General features: G+C 53.4%; 1 protein-coding gene across 2 annotated transcripts in view; it reads right to left on the reverse strand.

The window, feature by feature from the left end:
* The window catches only part of LOC144610464 (ankyrin-1-like), a 205,171-nt gene that overhangs the window by 99,713 nt on the left and 87,159 nt on the right, over positions 1-18,299 (reverse strand). For both annotated transcript variants that reach the window (XM_078429192.1, XM_078429191.1), the window contains exons 14-18: positions 15,593-15,790; positions 7,451-7,549; positions 6,180-6,278; positions 4,388-4,585; positions 3,149-3,247 (exon numbers count right to left, since the gene is read on the reverse strand). In XM_078429192.1, coding sequence (XP_078285318.1) covers positions 3,149-3,247; positions 4,388-4,585; positions 6,180-6,278; positions 7,451-7,549; positions 15,593-15,790 — 693 coding nt within the window. The remainder of the gene's footprint in view (positions 1-3,148; positions 3,248-4,387; positions 4,586-6,179; positions 6,279-7,450; positions 7,550-15,592; positions 15,791-18,299) is intronic.

Raw genomic sequence — 18,299 nt, forward strand, 5'->3', positions numbered from 1 at the left:
AAATAAATAAATGTTCTAATTCTTTCACTTACATTATCCAAGAGCTAAACATGATTGGTAAACAAGCGTGTCATGTGAGAGGAGCTCACTACTTGTACATCAAGTAGTCACCAAAAAAGCACTGGTTTTGTTAATACTAGACCAAGTGGACCTGTTGGGCCCAAACCTCTTCTGCATTGGTGCAGCACCCTCTCCTCCCCCCCTCCCCTCTCCCCCCTCCCTCCCCCCCCCCTCCCCTCTCCCCCCTCCCTCCCCCTCCTCACTCCCCTACCCCTCTCCTTTCCCCCACTTCTCCTCCCCACTCCATCCCCCTCAACCCCCCTTATCCTCCCCCCTCTCTCCCTCCCTCCCCCACTCCCTCCCTAGGAGATAGGTTTAAACTTTAAAATGTGAATAGCTTTAAAAATATTACACCGATTTCAATGAAACTTCTTCCATTCGCACCAAAGGGACGACGGTGAGTAAGGTGGGCCTAAAATTGTCGCGCTATCGTGCACCGTTTTGGCTGTAGTTAAGGAACAAACAAACGAGAGTTTTAGTATATAGATTGTTTAAAGAGGCACTGGAGCTCAAAATCCTGCACTGAAACGGCAAACTTTTAACCCTGCCTGGTTTGTATTTTTTGCTTGGAAGTGAATTCGTTTAGTTTCGAGATACAGCGCGGAAACAGGCCCTTCGGCCCATCGAGTCCGTGCCGACCGGCGATCCCCCATACACTTACAATGTCCTACACACACTACAACTTTACCGAGCCAATCAGTCTCCAAACCTGTACGTCTTTGGAGTGTGGGATGAAACCTGAGCACCCGGAGAAAACCCACGCAGGTCACGGGGAGAACGTGCAAACTCCGTACGGACAGCACCCGTAGTCGGGATCGAACCTGGCGCTGTAAGGCAGCAACTCCACCGCTGCCCCACCGTGCCACACTGGATTCGTTCACATATACACAAGAACATTGGAAAATAGAGGCAGGAGTAGGCCATTCAGCCCCACAAACCCGCCTTACTATTCAACGTCATCATTGCTGATCTGTCCAAGGCCTCATCTTCTCTTCTGTGCCTGTTCCCCACAATTCCCTCACAATAAGCTCACAATTCCCTTATATTTCAATGTATCATATCATATCATCATATCATATATATACAGCCGGAAACAGGCCTTTTCGGCCCACCAAGTCCGTGCCGCCCAGCGATCCCCGTACACTAACACTATCCTACACCCACTAGGGACAATTTTTACATTTACCCAGCCAATTAACCTACATACCTGTACATCTTTGGAGTGCCTCCAATTTTAAATTTAACGCAATGGGGGAGTCCAGAACAAGGGGCCACAGTTTAAGAATAAGGGGTAGGCCATTTAGAACTGAGATGAGGAAAAACTTTTTCAGTCAGAGAGTTGTGAATCTGTGGAATTCTCTGCCTCAGAAGGCAGTGGAGGCCAATTCTCTGAATGCATTCAAGAGAGAGCTAGATAGAGCTCTTAAGGATAGCGGAGTCAGGGGGTATGGGGAGAAGGCAGGGACGGGGTACTGATTGAGAATGATCAGCCATGATCACATTGAATGGCGGTGCTGGCTCGAAGGTCCGAATGGCCTCCTCCTGCACCTATTGTCTATTGTCTATTGTCTATTGTCTATTGTCTATTGTCTATTGTCTATTGTCTATTGTCTATTGTCTATTGTCTATTGTCTATTGTCTATTGTCTATTGTCTATGATCCGGCTCTCACCATGTTCTGGATCAGGGCGTTCCTGAGGCTCACTGACCTCTGCAACAGGTCATCCCTGCACTGCTCCATTGTAAATGACCCCCCCCTTCATCTTGTGGCCTCATTCAAGATTCTCAACATCCACCCCTTATGCCCCCTCAGCATCTAATATGTTGCAATAAAGTTCCCTCTCATTCTTCTAAACTCCAAAGAATATTGAACTCAATTTAAATAGCCATGTGATTTTCTACACGTTTAGAAGTGATAGAAGCAGAATTAGGCTATTTGGCCCATCGAGTCTACTCCGCCAATCAATCATGGCTGATCTATTTCGCCCTCCTAACCCCATTCTCCTGCCTTCTCCCCATCACCCCTGACACCCGTACTGACCATGAATCTATCTATCTCCACCATAAAAATATCCATTGAAGGCAGACCCTAATCCACATTGGGACCGGGGTCAGATGTATCTGTATATTCAATAGACAATAGACAATAGGTGCAGGAGTAGGCCATTCAGCCCTTCGAGCCAGCACCACCATTCAATATGATCATGGCTGATCATCCAACTCAGTATCCCGTACCTGCCTTCTCTCCATACCCCCTGATCCCTTTAGCCACAAGGGCCACATCTAACTCCCTCTTAAATATAGCCAATGAACTGGCCTCAACTACCTTCTGTGGCAGAGAATTCCACAGATTCACCACTCTCTGTGTGAAAAATAACTTTCTCATCTCGGTCCTAAAAGACTTCCCCCTTATCCTCAAACTGTGACCCCTTGTTCTGGATTCAATAGACAATAGACAATAGGTGCAGGAGTAGACCATTCGGCCCTTCGAGCCAGCACCACCTCTCAATGTGATCATGGCTGATCATTTTCAATCAGTACCCCGTCCCTGCCTTCTCCCCATACCCCCTGACTCCGCTATCCTTAAGAGCTCTATCCAGCTCTCTCTTGAATGCATTCAGAGAATTGGCCTCCACTGCCCTCTGAGGCAGAGAATCCCACAGATAACGTGGATATTAAACAGGGGACACTAGAGACTGCAGGTGTTGGAATCTGAAGCAGGAAAGAAACAGAAACTCAGGATGTCAGGCAGCATCTGTGGAGGCAGAGAGAGGGAGGCATGTCGGGCAAAGCCCTGCATCCCAATTCAAGTTGCAGGTAGAGATCAGAGTGTGTGTTCTCAAGGTTAACAGTCCCACAGCGAGCTATCAAAATACCGGGTACAAGAATGCTGGAGTAACTCAATGGGTCGGACAGCATCTCAGCATAGATCCTATCCATGTTCTCCAGAGATGCTGGCTGACCCCTTGAGTTACTCCAGCACTTTGTGTCTTTTTTTCCCCGCAAACCAGCATCTACAGTTGCTTGTGTCCACCGAGGTCCTGGAGCTGGGTGTTGGGGTGAATCCGCACGCTAGGCTTTGCTCTTACCCTTGTCGCTGGTTCGGCCGAGGCTCCGTGGTTGATGAGCACTTCAGCCACCGGTACATGGTCCTCCTGAGCCACGAGATGTAGTGCTGTCAGGCCGTTCTGTGGGAGGCAAGGGGAGAGGGTCAGCCTGCAACAAACGCTGCAGTTCGTCCCAACAGGACGTTGCCAGCAGATGGGACACGGCCCAGGACTGAACGTGGAGCGAGCCAGTGACCAGCCACTTCAGGGCTGGGCTTTTATAGACAATAGACAATAGGTGCAGGAGGAGGCCATTCGGCCCTTCGAGCCAGCACCGCCATTCAATGTGATCATGGCTGATCATTCTCAATCCCCGTTCCTGCCTTCTCCCCATACCCCCTGACTCCGCTATCCTTAAGAGCTCTATCTAGCTCTCTCTTGAATGCATTCAGAGAATTGGCCTCCACTGCCTTCTGAGGCAGAGAATTCCACTGATAATGTGGATGTTAAACAGGGGGCACTAGAGACTGCTGGTGTTGGAATCTGAAGCAGGAAAGAAACAGAAACTCAGGATGTCAGGCAGCATCTGTGGAGGCAGAGAGAGGCAGAGAATTCCACAGAGAATTCTTTAAACCGCACGTGAATTCTGCAAGACTGTGAAAGAATAGAGAAAAAGGCACTCCAGCACTCGTGCTCAGTATCATCTCTGACCCCTCTCGCCCTGGCCACAAACTCTTCGAAGCACTTCGCTCTGCAAGGAGACTCCAGACGGTCAAAGCCGCCACAGCCAGACATAAAGACAGCTTTTTTTCCACGAGTAGTCAATAGACAATAGACAATAGGTGCAGGAGGAGGCCATTCGGCCCATTGAGCCAGCACCGCCATTCAATGTGATCATGGCTGATCATTCTCAATCAGTACCCCGTTCCTGCCTTCTCCCCATACCCCCTGACTCCGCTATCCTTAAGAGCTCTATCCAGCTCTCTCTTGAATGCATTCAGAGAATTGGCCTCCACTGCCTTCTGAGGCAGAGAATTCCACAGAATTCCACAGATAGTAGTAGCTCTACTAAGAGGGATAGACCACCCATGATTGAATGGCGGAATAGACTTGATGGACCGAATGGCCTAATTCTGTCCTTGAACCTATGAATTTGTGAATCAAAGGTGACTGAGTTACGCATGGCAGGATAAACATTACCCTGGTTTCGTGAACGATGGAATGCAAGGTTACATAATTGTACGTACGTGCCACCGTTGGTGTTTAGTTGCGGTTTCCTACCTTGCTGTTCATCTTGGCATTGGCTTCACTGTCGAGGAGGAGGGTGACCGTCTCCATGTGGCCCTCCTGGGCGGCAAGGTGCAGAGGCGTCACCCCCTGGGAGGACTCGATGTTGGCCGACGCTCCGTGCTCCAGCAGGCTCCTGGCGATCTCCGTCTGGTTCTGCTTGGCGGCGATATGCAGAGGGGTGTAGCCGTTCTGAAACCAGCACAAAACCTGCGTCATTATGGTTCGGGATCTGCCCGCCAGATCACACCGCCGCGCCTGCTCGACCAAGCGCGGCAGATCGGAAGGTTAGAGAAAGGTTTTCGTTTGAGCTCTTTTTTTTATTTTAATTTTTTTATTTTTTTAATAATTAAAAAAAAATATATATATATATATATATATATATATAAAAGTTTTATTCCAAAGAAAAACATACAAACATACTAAGCAAAATGTGATCAAACAAAAGCCGCCTGTATCGGCTGTTTACAAATTAAACAATTATCACATTAAAATCCCGCCATCTCTGTCAACAATACATTCAACCCCCCGCGGCGACCAGCGTTCCCGGAAGGCCTCCAGAGTCCCCGTGGACACCGCGTGTTCCCTCTCCAGGGACACGCGGGCACAGACGTAAGCCCGGAACAGGGGTAGGCAGCCGACTTCTGTGAGGCCGTCGACTGCCCGCTGCCTGGACCCGCGGATGGCCATCTTGGCCAGGCCCAGGAGCAGACCGACAGGGAGACCCCCTCCTCCCTCCTGCCCCTCCCCCACAGGCCCTGCGGCCCACTGGGTCGGTGCCGCCCAGCGATCCCCGCACACTGACGCTCTCCGACACACTCTGGCGACGGTGTGTGCAGGATTAGCAAAGCCAACGAAACTACAACCTGCACGTCTTTGGGATGTGGGAAGACACCTGGCGCAAACGCACGCGGTCACGGGGAGAACGTGCAAACTCCGTACGGACAAGCGCCCCGTGGTCAGGATCGAACCCGGGTCTCTGGCGCTGTGAGGCAGCAGTTGTACCGCCGCGCCACATGTCCTAACCCACCATGTATGTAACCGTGCCTTCTCCTTTGAGAGTGACAAGGGGTCTTCCACACATTGGCAGCACAGAGGCACAGCGGTAGAGTTGCTGCCTCACCGGGTGCGATCCTGACGCGGGTAATCTCTGTACAGAGTTTGTACGTTTTCCCTATGACCACGTGAGATTTATCCCACATTCCAAAGATAAGCAGATTTAAAGGTTAATTGGGTTCTGTAAATTCCACTTAGTGTGTTGGTATGCAATACTGGGATAACAGAAAACTAGTGTGAGGCCTGATTCCACGCTGTATCTCTAAACTAAACTAAACTAAACTAAACTAAACTAAACTAAACTAAAGCAGAGGAGTATTGCATTCCTGTTCTTCCCCTCTGTTATCAGACCATTAAACTGCCATCGCTTAGCCTGGAGTGTAGTCCCGAGCTTCCAACCTACCTCTTTGCAGCCCTTGCACTTTTTATATCTACACTTTCTCCATACGTATAAGACTATATTCTGCACTCCAGTATTTTTCTCTTTGCATTACCTGAGGTGCTTGTGTGTGGCTTGAAAGTACTCGTGTATGGTATGAATTGAACTTGATGCCGTTTTTCACTCTGTCTCGGTGCACATGGCAATAATAAACCCTTGCCATCAGTGGTGGTACCAGGAGGTCAAGTCACACCCATGCCCGTCTTCGCTGCTGCTGGCTGGCCGGGCAATCCTCCTGCCCTTCGGCTCTGTGGCGGCATCGCCCACCAGCGTCCGCGTGCCCGCACTTACCCGCGCCGTGGAGTGAGGAGACGCGTTCTGATTCAGGAGCAGCTTCACAATGTCGTGGTTGTCGTGGTGAACAGCCACGTGGAGAGGGGTCAGTCCATTCTGCGGGGCACAGAGAAAGAGAGAGAGAGAGAGAGAGAGAGAGAGAGTGAGAGCAGTTGTGAGAGAGGGGGATGGCCATGTTTCTCATGGTCGAAAGATTCAACAAGGACCACTCACCAAGGAGTATAAGAAAATAACTGCAGATGCTGGTACAAATCGAAGGTATTTATTCACAAAATGCTGGTGTAACTCAGCAGGTCGGGCAGCACCTCGGGAGAGAAGGAATGGGTGACGTTTCGGGACCCGAAACGTCACCCATTCCTTCTCTCCCGAGATGCTGCCTGACCTGCTGAGTTACTCCAGCATTTTGTGAATAAATACCTTCCACTCACCAAAGAGATCTTAATATGTTTCTACCGGCGGTCTCTCCTCCACTCCATCAGTCCCAATAAGATTTTAGAGATACAGCGCGGAAACAGGCCCTTTGGCCCACCGGGTCCGCGCCGCCCAGCGATCCCCGCACATTAACACTATCCTACACGCACACTAGGGACAATTTTTTTTACATTTGCCCAGCCAATTAACCTACACACCTGCACGTCTTTGGAGTGTGGGAGGAAACCGAAGATCTCTGAGAAAACCCAACCTAGTTCAGTTCAATTCAGTTTAATTTATTGTCACGTGTACCGAGGTAAAGGGAAATGCTTTTGTTGTGTGCTAACTAGTCAGTGGAAAGACAATACATGATTACAATCGAGCCATTTACAGTGTATAGATAAAGGTGTGGAGTGATTGTAATATGTAATTGTGGATCTGCCTCTGTGGCGAGCAGTCGGGGAATCAAGGACCAGAGGACATAGGTTTAAGGTGAGGGGGAAAAGATTTAATAGGAATCTGAGGGATAACCTTTTCACACAAAAAGGGTGGTGGGTGTGTGGAACAAGCTGCCAGAGGTGGTAGTTGAGGCTGGGACTATCCCAATGTTTAAGAAACAGTTAGACAGGTGCTTGGATAGGACAAGTTTGGAGGGATATGGGCCAAGCGCAGGCAGGTGGGACTGGTGTAGTTGGGACATGTTGGCCGGTGTGGGCAAGTTGGGCCGAAGGGCCTGATTCCACACTGTATCATTCTGTGACTCTATGACTCTATAACAGTCGCTAATGCTCTCCAGAGAAGCTTGTACCTCGTGTCAATGGTTAGCATTCAAGGTGGACCTTGGAGGGTGCAGTTACCTTTCCAGCAGAGTTGGGCTCTCCACCTCGTTGAAGCAGAAGTTCCATCACCTGGAGTTTACCGTACTTGGCAGCGATGTGGACCGCAGTGAACCCTTTCTGCGGACAGACAGACAGACAGAGTATCAGAGCCCACAGAACATCGTGGGTGGTGGCGGACTAGACTTGATGGGCCGAACGGCCTAATCCTGCTCCGATCCATTATGAACATCTTCAGCTACTAATCCCTCATGCCCCAGTGACTGATGCTTCACCCAGCTGGGCTTAGAAACATAGAAAATAGGTGCAGGAGTAGGCCATTCGGCCCTTCGAGCCTGCACCGCCATTCAATATGATCATGGCTGATCATCCAGCTCAGTAACCTGTACCTGCCTTCTCTCCATACCCCCCTGATCCCTTTAGCCACAAGGGCCACATCTAACTCCCTCTTAAATATAGCCAATGAACTGGCCTCAACTACCTTCTGTGGCAGAGAATTCCACAGACTCACCACTCTGTGTGAAGAAATGTTTTCTCATCTCGGTCCTAAAAGACTTCCCCCTTATCCTTAAGCTGTGACCCCTGGTTCTGGACTTCCCCAACAACGGGAACAATCTTCCCGCATCTAGCCTGTCCAACCCCTTAGCCTCTCCACCTTCCACCTCAGCTGATCTCCAGCCAATCTTCCCAGAACGAAACGGCCCAACAAAGCGTTCCGACACGAAATGCCGCCCATCCATTCCGTCCAAGCTGCCCGAGATGCTCCAGCACTTTGTGCTTTTCCTCGAGATTCCAGCACCTGCAGTTCATTGTGTCTCTGCCCTTCGCCCCCTGCTCTCCGGATCTGCGGCAGAGATGAGACACACCTGCCCCGCAATCTCTGCCTTTCCAGCCCCCCCCCCCCTTAACCCAGAGTCTCCAAGGCCAATGCCAACTCAACTGCAAGTCACAAAGCTGGAAAGAGTGCAACTGTGATTCACCTGGACTTGTGGGCTTGAGTCTCAGCGAGACGTTGGAGGGGCTGAGTGTTGGAGGCAGAGGGCTGACCTCACCGAAGTGGACAATGTCATGTTCATAAGTGATAGGTGCAGAATTAGGCCATTCGGCCCTTCAAGTCTTCTCCGCCATTCAATCGTGGCTGATCTATCTCTCCCTCTCAACCCCATTCTCCTGCCCTCTCCCCATAACCCCCCTCACCCTTACCCATCAAGAATCTCTGCCTTAAAAATACCCACTGACGTGACCTCCACAGCTGTCGGTGGCACCGACCAGCAATCTCCGCACAGTAACACTATCCTACGCACACTGGGGACAATGTACAATTTTCCCGAAGCCAATTAACCTACAAACCTGGAGTGTTGGAGAAAACCCACGTAGTCACGGGGAGAACGTACAGACAGCACCCGTGGTCGGGATCGGACGTGGGTGTGTGGCGCTGGCTGTGAGGATTTGATTATTTTCGAAGGATTTGTTTGGCGAGGACAAACGAAAGCAGTCAGAATTTGCTTTTTGGACTTCTGTCGGAAGGCAGAGACTCTCTTTGTTGAAAGAGTCCTCTAATTGGGGAGGATTTGTTCGTGTTTTCTGAAAGTCGTAGGAGCGGCAGTGGCTGGCGGAAGGCCAAGTTGCACTTGAACTGGTGGGAGCTGAGTCTAGAGCGGTGTTTGTGGTCTGTAGCATCGGAAAGCTCCCTCCCACACCGACTTTGCCCGGTCCAGGTGTGCCGGGTAAGTACGGCAACAGTGCATTGGATTTTCGTTGAAGCCGGGAGGGCGACCGAGACCTGGGGAAGAAGCCTCCGGAAGCTCCATTTTCTACGACGGGAGGATTGGCACGGACTTTTCCCTATCTTATCAGGAGGAGACTGCTTTCTGGTGCTTTGCCAGGAAAGCCTTCACGACTTTAAACTGCTGCAAATGCGTGGAGGTGCAGCAACAGCAGAAAGACTGCTTTGACTTACAAAAAACGGAGACGTTTTGTTTTGCTCCACGCCCTAAAGATGGCGGCCCCCAAGAATTATGCAGCTGCCGTACAGTCGGCAGTCTCCGTGACTAAGGGCCATGAGTTGTTGGGGCGTATACATGGGGTGAAAGTGACCTTGCAGGGCAACATTACCTTCAAGGCTGTGCTAACCGCGCTGGGGGAGACTGTTGGCAAGAAGGCCATAATGGCAGGCGCGGTGGTCAGTGGGAAGGCTGTTGTCATCCTAAAGACTGAGCAGTCGGTGGCTACCGCATTGGAAAGGGGGATCACGGTGGCTGGGATTTACATGGCGGTGGACCCATGGGGACGGCCCGTGCTGCCGGTCATGCTGTCCAACGTTCCCCCTTATGTTCCGGACGCGCTCCTGCTCCCACATGTAACTAAGCTGGGGGAGGTGCGGTCTGGGCCCACCAAACTGTTGCATAGGTTGGATGATCCCGAAATGCAGCATGTATTAACGTTCAATCGCCGTGTGTACATACAGCTAGCACAGGGGATTGATATGGAGGGGTGTTTTGAGGTTGAATGGGAAGGATTCTGCTATCGCGTGTTTTGGAACACGGGCCAAGCACGCTGCCATGCATGCAAAGAGGTGGGGCATTTCCGCAGGAATTGTCCCAAGCACCAGGCTGCCAGCTCCACCAAGGTGGCCCAGAAAGGCAGTGCTGGCCCATCTGGGGCTGCTGGTTCTACCACGGTGGCCCGTGATGACTTTGTTCCCTTGCCCCCATCCTCCATTCCCCCACCACCCCCATGTCCCGTACCTGTGGCGGGGGATGCCGGTGCAGGGTGGGGGGTGGATGAGGGGCGCTGGGAGAGACAGAACAGTAAGAAAGCTAAAAGGAAGAAGAAGAACGTTCAAGCGGGACGCCAGGCAGAAGGTCACCTTAATGAGGGTCCCCCGGCAGTAGATATTATCGAGCTCGCCTCTGAGCCTGAGGGTCTGAGGGCTGGAGAGGATGAGCAGGTAGATGGCGGGGCGGAGGAACAGGCTTCAGCAATGGAGCTGACTGTACCACCGCACGCTAGTGGTTATAAGAGGAGGAGGCACGGGTCCTCTGACACGGAGAACGGCCCTGAAGGTCAGGGGCGACCTGAAGGGAGGTGTTTCTCCCCTGTTGAGGCAGAGTACCCAGTACACGCTTCCTGTGGGCAGGAGGATGCCTCTGTAGTGCAGGGACCACCTGAGAGTGGTGACACACTACCCGAGGGGGCTGTTCCCCCAGGGATTGCGTCCGCTGGCTTAGAGGGTGACCAGGGGAAGATTGATGGGGGGGACTTGAGTGTGGGGGTGGGTCCCCAGCCCATGCTCCCCATTGAGGCTACGAGTCCTATTGAGGGGTGTGCTGCCCCATCGGCTGAGGGAGCAGGGGAGACTCCGGGAACATCGCCCCCTGAGGGCCAGAGCGAGGTGGTTCCCCTGGTGGTGGGGGACGGGGACTCTCTGGGTGACGGTGCTGGGCCGGGTGCCCTGGGTGCGAAGGAGGACATGGTCGTTTCGGATCGTGTCCTTCGGTCGGACTCCAGACGTACCCTCTCACTGCCCGCCCCGGAGACTTCCTCCAACATCACTGCCCCCAATCCGGTTACAGAGGGCGGTGGGGGTGTGCAGGAGCCTGGCCATTTACCAGGCAGCTTGCCACAGTTAGAGGTACCGGTACCTGCCCCCGTCACTGATCCTGGGGGTGGGATGGTGACGGAGGAGGGACCGGGTGATGTGGCCGACCCGCCCACCTCACAGGGAGGGGTGAGCGAGGCGGCTGGGAGTCAGAACTATCCAGACTCGGGCTCAGACATTGAGTGGGAGGAGGAGGGGGACGTGGAGTCCAGCGACAGTGAGTTGATGGACTGTCCCACCCGCAGCCCCGTGTCTCGGCTTGTTGATATCTGGGAACTCCGGAAGTTTCTGAAGGACAGCAGAGGGAAGAGGAATAAGGCAGATCTGGCTGTCGACCTCTGGTCAGACCTGACGGTACCCTTGCAGTCCATTTATGCCATCCTTCAGGAGGAGGGGAACATGGCAGGTTTATTGAAAAATGAGCGGCGCCAGCTCCAAGAGCTTTTTAAGTCCCTAAAGAAAGGGCAGAGAGCTCGGGGAGGCTCCATTCCGTCACGGGGGGCTGGTAAAAGTTCTAGTGCGCTTTCAAAATGAAGCTCACTATAGCCAGCCTGAATATTAATGGGGCCAGGGAGTCTCTCCGTAGGTTTCACCATCTCTCGGTGCTGAGGGACGGGAGGTACGCGGTGAGCTTCCTGCAGGAAACACACACTGTGGCTAGTGACGAGCCCACCTGGCTCCTGGAGTGGGAAGGGGGGGGTCTACATGAGCCATCTCACCTCCATTTCGAGTGGAGTGGCCTTCCTGTTGGCCCCATCTTTCCAGCCGGAGATTGTCATGGTGCAGGACATTGTACCAGGCCGGTTGTTGTATCTGGCCGTGCGCCTGGATGGCGTGCCATTACATTTTATTAATGTGTACGCCCCCAAGAGCGGTGCTATGCAGACGCGGTTAACACAAGAAGTGACCGCGCTGTTGAACACCATCGATCGGGGGGAGTGTGTTTTCCTGGGGGGTGATTTTAATTGTACCCTTGAGGCGAGAGATCGCTCTGGCATTCAGCGCGATCCGGCAGCGGTCAAGACATTAAGGGAGTTGGTGGATTCTTTTGAGCTAGTAGATGCTTGGAGGAATTTCCATCCCAACTCCGGCGCCTTCTCATACAGGTTTAAGGGGGGTGGTTCCCGTATTGACCGTGTATATGTGTCTAAGGCTTATGTGTCCTGTGTCTCGGCAGCCTCCATGCGGTTGGAGCCGTGCTCGGACCACTGCCTGGTGCGAGTGGACTTTATCCCGACGCGCACAAGGGCAGGGTCCGCGTACTGGCACTTCAACAACCGGCTGCTGGAGGAGCGCCGGTTCCGGGACTCATTCAAGCAGTTCTGGGCGGAGTGGAGGGAAAGGCAGGGGCGTTTCCCTTCCCTAAGGCAGTGGTGGGATGTAGGGAAGGCTTACGTCCGTCTGTTTTGCCAGGACTACACGAGGGGGTCGACCAAGGGGCGGGACTCCAAGATCGGACGGCTTGAGAGAGAGTTGCTCGACTCAGAGTCTCGCCTGGGTCAGACGGAGGGGGAATCGTGTGAGTGGGAGGAGTACCAGGAGAAGAAAGGGGCACTGAGGGACTTGCAGCTGAGGAGGTCCCGGGGCGCGTATGTGAGGTCGCGAGTCCAGATGTTGCACGATCTGGACCGCGCCTCCCCCTTTTTCTTCTCCCTGGAAAAGTGCCGAGGTGCCCGCAGGCAGTTTGTCGTGTTGCTTGCGGACGATGGCTCCTCCATCACGGATCCGGAGAGGATCGGTGCCTCAGTTTGGTCGTTCTATGACACTCTGTTCTCCGAGGAAACATCTAGTGGGGAGGCACAAGGGGTGCTGTGGGAGGGCTTACCCGTAGTGTGCAGGGAGGTGGCTGAGCGCCTCGATGATCCCCTAACTCTGGAGGAGTTGACTGGTGCCCTGCACCAGCTCAGTAGGGGCAAGTCTCCGGGGCTGGATGGGCTGACTGTGGAGTTTCTTCGAGCCTTCTGGGGTGTCCTGGGGGGCGATTATGTGAAGGTGTTGGGGGAGAGCCTGGCGACCGGGGAGATGCCCTTCTCATGGCGCAGGGCAGTCGTCGTCCTGCTACCCAAGAAGGGCGATCTCCGCCTCTTGAAGAACTGGCGCCCGGTCTCTCTTCTCAGTACGGGTTACAAAGTCTTTGCACGGGCATTGGCCAATCGCCTGGGGCCCATGCTGTCCCATGTGATCCACCCTGACCAGTCCTACACAGTCCCGGGCCGGTCCATCCAGGACAATATCCATCTGGTCCGGGACCTGATCCATCTGTGCCAGAGGGCTGGTCAGTCCGTTGCCTTTCTCTCCCTTGACCAGGAGAAAGCGTTTGACCGGGTGGGACACGACTACCTTCTCGGGACTCTGCGGGCGTTTGGATTCGGACCCCATTTTGTGGCCCGGGTCCGGCTCCTATACGCTGCCGCAGAGTGCCTGGTCAAGGTCAATGGCTCTTTGTTGGCTCCCATTCACTTTGGAAGGGGGGTTCGTCAGGGATGCCCCATGTCCGGCCAGCTTTATTCCCTCTGTGTGGAGCCATTCCTGTGCCTCCTACGGAGGCGGCTGGCAGGTTTAGATTTGCCGGGGCCGGGGGTGGAGGTGGTTCTCTCGGCCTACGCCGACGATGTGTTACTAATGTTCACCGACCCGGTTGACCTGCGGAGGATGCGTGAGTGCCAGCGGGTGTTCTCAGCCGCATCCTCCGCCAGGATCAACTGGGGGAAGTGTGCTGGGCTCTTGGTGGGTCAGTGGCAGGTAGACTCCCTGCCGGAGGAGATGGCAGTTTTTGCGTGGAGCACCACGCACCTCCTCTATCTGGGGATCTACCTGAGTCCCACTGAGGGGGCTTGGCAGGCGAATTGGCAGGAGTTGGAGGCGAAGGTGGTCGCCCGTGTGGGGCGCTGGTCAGGCCTCCTTGGTGTGTTATCATATCGGGGTAGGGCTTTGGTCATAAACCAGCTGGTGGCCTCTCTGCTGTGGTACCGGCTGGCCACTCTGGTCCCGTCCTCTCGTTTCATCGCCATGATACAGAGGAGGTTAGTTAACTTCTTCTGGGGTGAGAGGAACCACTGGGTCTCTGCTGGGGTTCTGAGTCTCCCGTCGGAGGAGGGCGGTCAGGCGCTGGTCTGCGTCCGCACTCAGGTGGCAGCCCTCCGACTCAGGACCTTGCGGAGGTACGTGTACTCCGAGTGCCCTCCCAGATGGCACTCGCTGGCCACGTACTTTTTCTGCCAGGGGCGCTGCCTCCAGGAGGGATCACGGCTCCCGGTAGCGGGCATGAGTCAGCGCGCTAGGCGGGAGTTGCCTGGTTTTTACCGTGATCTCCTGAGAGCCAGGAATTTGGTCACCTTCAGCCAGGGCGCTGCTCCTCAGGGGGAGGGGGGTGCTGTGGTTGTGAGGGGGGCCGGTCCTCACCCTGTCACGGTGGGTGTCGAGGAGAGGCGTGTGCGTGGAGCGATTCCGACTGGGCTTACCCCCGCTCCGTCGGAATTGCTCATTGGGCCCACGGCACGGGTCCCTTCCCGAGAGCCGGCCCCACACAATATGAGCCGCCTTTCCCAGATGCCCAGCGTGCCGTTCCGTGACGCGGAGAGGCGCGTTTTGTACAGGCTGCTCCTGCACACTCTCCACTTCCTCGCTCTCGTCTTCCGTCCGGACACGCCCTGGCGGTCCGTGTTACCACCTGACGGCGGGAGCGGTCCCCAGTGGAGGTCTCTCTATAAGGGGGTCCTCCCGCTTTACATCGGGGACCTGGGGTGGAGAGTGTTGCATAAGGCTATAGCCTGTAACAGGTACTTGAGCCGGTTCACGGTCTCGTCTGCCGCCTGTCGCTTCTGCGGCGAGGAGGAGACCGTGTACCATTTGTATACAGAGTGCGTGAGGTTACAGCCCCTGTTCCAGTATCTGAAGGGGCTGCTCCTCAAGTTCTGGCTCCATTTTAGCCCTACGCTTTTAATTTTTGGGCACCCGGTACAGAGGGGGGAGGGTCAGGAGGGAGGAGGGGGTCTCCCTGTCGGTCTGCTCCTGGGCCTGGCCAAGATGGCCATCCGCGGGTCCAGGCAGCGGGCAGTCGACGGCCTCACAGAAGTTGGCTGCCTACCCCTGTTCCGGGCTTACGTCCGTGCCCGCGTGTCCCTGGAGAGGGAACACGCGGTGTCCACGGGGACTCTGGAGGCCTTCCGGGAACGCTGGTCGCCGCGGGGGGTTGAATGTATTGTTGACAGAGATGGCGGGAATTTAATGTGATAATTGTTTAATTTGTAAACTGCCGATACAGGCGGCTTTTGTTTGATCACATTTTGCTTAGTATGTTTGTATGTTTTTCTTTGGAATAAAACTTTTATATATTTAAAAAAAAAAAAGTGGTCGGGATCGAGCCCGCCTCTCTGGCGCTCTGGGGCTGCAATGTGGGAGGAAACCAGAGCACCTGGAGAAAACCCACGCGGTCGCGGGGAGAACGTGCAAACTCCGTACAGGCAGCACCCGTAGTCGGGATGGAACCCGGGTCTCCGGCGCTGTAAGCGCTGTGAGGTACCGCCGCGCCACAGCGCCCCCCGGAGGTTGTGCCCCCGTACCTTGGTCATTTTGGTCTGCGAAGCGCCGTGGTCGAGCAGGACCTCTGCCACCTGGGCGTGGCCCTCCCGCGAGGAGATGTGCAGGGGGGTGTGGCCCGCTGTGGTGGCTGACTTCGGGCACGCCCCGTTCGCCAGCAACAGCTGGATGACCTCCAGGTGGCCAAGGCGGGCGGCGCAGTGCAGGGGAGTCTGATCGTCCTGCGTGGGGTAGACAGATGGAACACGAGCGGTGTGAGGCATGACCGTGTCTACCATGCGCCTCCACATGGAATACCTCCGCTGTCTAATTACATTCGTTGTTTGGTATTGACAATATTCATCGTCAATACCAAACCACCGGCCGATTGGTGGGAGATGGGATCAATATGGAGGTGTGTGCGCTGGTCGTTATAACAAGAGGACAACTGTGAGTAGGAAGGAACTGCAGACGCTGCCAACCTCAAACCTGGAGCGATTGGGCTTGTATACACTGGAATTTAGAAGGATGAGGGGGGATCTTCATATCATATATCATATCATATCATATATATACAGCCGGAAACAGGCCTTTTCGGCCCACCAAGTCCGTGCCGCCCAGTGATCCCCGTACATTAACACTATCCTACACCCACTAGGGACAATTTTTACATTTTACCCGGCCAATTAACCTACATACCTGTACATCTTATTGAAACATATAAGATAATTAGGGGATTGGACACATTAGAGGCAGGAAACATGTTCCCAATGTTGGGGGAGTCCAGAACAAGGGGCCACAGTTTAAGAATAAGGGGTAGGCCATTTAGAACGGAGATGAGGAAGAACTTTTTCAGTCAGAGAGTGGTGAAGGTGTGGAATTCTCTGCCTCAGAAGGCAGTGGAGGCCAGTTCGTTGGATGCTTTCAAGAGAGAGCTGGATAGAGCTCTTAAGGATAGCGGAGTGAGGGGGTATGGGGAGAAGGCAGGAACGGGGTACTGATTGAGAGTGATCAGCCATGATCGCATTGAATGGCGGTGCTGGCTCGAAGGGCTGAATGGCCTACTCCTGCACCTATTGTCTATTGTCTATTGTCAAACAAAACACAAAGTGCTGGAGGAACTCAGCAGAAAAGGCGGCATTGGTGGAGTGTGTAGTAAGGAACTGCAGGTGCTGGTTTACACCGAAGACATATGCAAAATGCGGGAGTAACTCAGTGGGCCGGGCAGCATCTCTGGCGAGAAGGAATGGGTGACGTTTCATGGTCATGATTAAATGGTTGATTAGTACGGGTGTCAACGGTTATGGGGAGATGGCAGGGGAATGGGGTTGAGAAGGGAAGATAGATCAGCCAAGGTTGGACGGTGAGTCCGAAGAAGAGTCTCGTCCCCAAACGTCACCCATTCCTTCTCTCCAGAGATGCTGCCTGTCCCGCTGAGTTAGTCCACCATTTTGTGTCTATCTTCGAGACAAGAGTTGAATGGGCCGGATCTATCCGTAGATATTGTGACCAGGCAAAGTTCAGGCTTTACCTGGGACAAACGGCTTGATTGTATACAGGTATAGACAATAGACAATAGGTGCAGGAGTAGGCCATTCGGCCCTTCGAGCCAGCACCGCCATTCAATGTGATCATGGCTGATCATTCTCAATCAGTACCCCGTTCCTGCCTTCTCCCCATACCACCTAACTCCGCTATCCTTAAGAGCTCTATCTAGCTCCTCTTGAATGCATTCAGAGAATTGGCCTCCACTGCCTTCTGAGGCAGAGAATAACACAGATTCGCAACTCTCTGACTGAAAAGGTTTTTTCCCCATCTCCGTTCTAAATGGCCTACCCCTTATTCTTAAACTGTGGCCCCTTGTTCTGGACTCCCCCAACATCGGGAACATGTTTCCTGCCTCTAGCGTGTCCAATCCCTTAATCATCTTATATGTTTCAATAAGATCCCCTGAAGAATATAGTCTATTCCTTGACTGGATCGCACGTAAACAAAGGTTTTTTACTGCACGTCGGGGCACACGATCGTAAACTAAACTAAACCAAATTGCTTTTCGTGTTCATGGGCCATCCTACCACAACTAGAGAGCAGTCTTGAAGCACAATCTTCACCCTATAACCCTTGACACCTGTACTAATCAAGAATCTGTCTATCTCAGCCTTAAAAATATCCACTGTGATGGCAAACAGCAAAAATCAAATAATATTCTGAGAGTTAAATATAACTCTTGGTTGTACCTATTGGTTCTATAGTGGGTCAAATGTAGGCAAGGCTTTTCAAGACCCATGTGTTTAAGCTTCATGTTGTTCACTGGGCCCAATGATTGTCGCCTGCCACTTCTGCGGGCTGGAAGAGTCTGTGTTCCACGTGTACATGGAGTGTGTGAGTCTGTGGTGCACGTGTACATGGAGTGTGTGAGTCTGTGGTCCACGTGTACATGGAGTGTGTGGGTCTGTGTACCACGTGTACATGGAGTGTGTGAGTCTGTGTACCAGGTGTACATGGAGTGTGTGAGTCTGTGTACCACGTGTACACGGAGTGTGTGGGTCTGTGTACCACGTGTACACGGAGTGTGTGAGTCTGTGGTGCACGTGTACATGGAGTGTGTGAGTCTGTGTACCACATGTACACGGAGTGTGTGAGTCTGTGTACCACGTGTACATGGAGTGTGTGAGTCTGTGGTCCACGTGTACATGGAGTGTGTGAGTCTGTGGTCCACGTGTACATGGAGTGTGTGAGGTTGCAGCCCCT

Source organism: Rhinoraja longicauda, chromosome 36, assembly GCF_053455715.1.
Source record: "Rhinoraja longicauda isolate Sanriku21f chromosome 36, sRhiLon1.1, whole genome shotgun sequence".
NCBI lineage: Eukaryota > Metazoa > Chordata > Chondrichthyes > Rajiformes > Arhynchobatidae > Rhinoraja > Rhinoraja longicauda.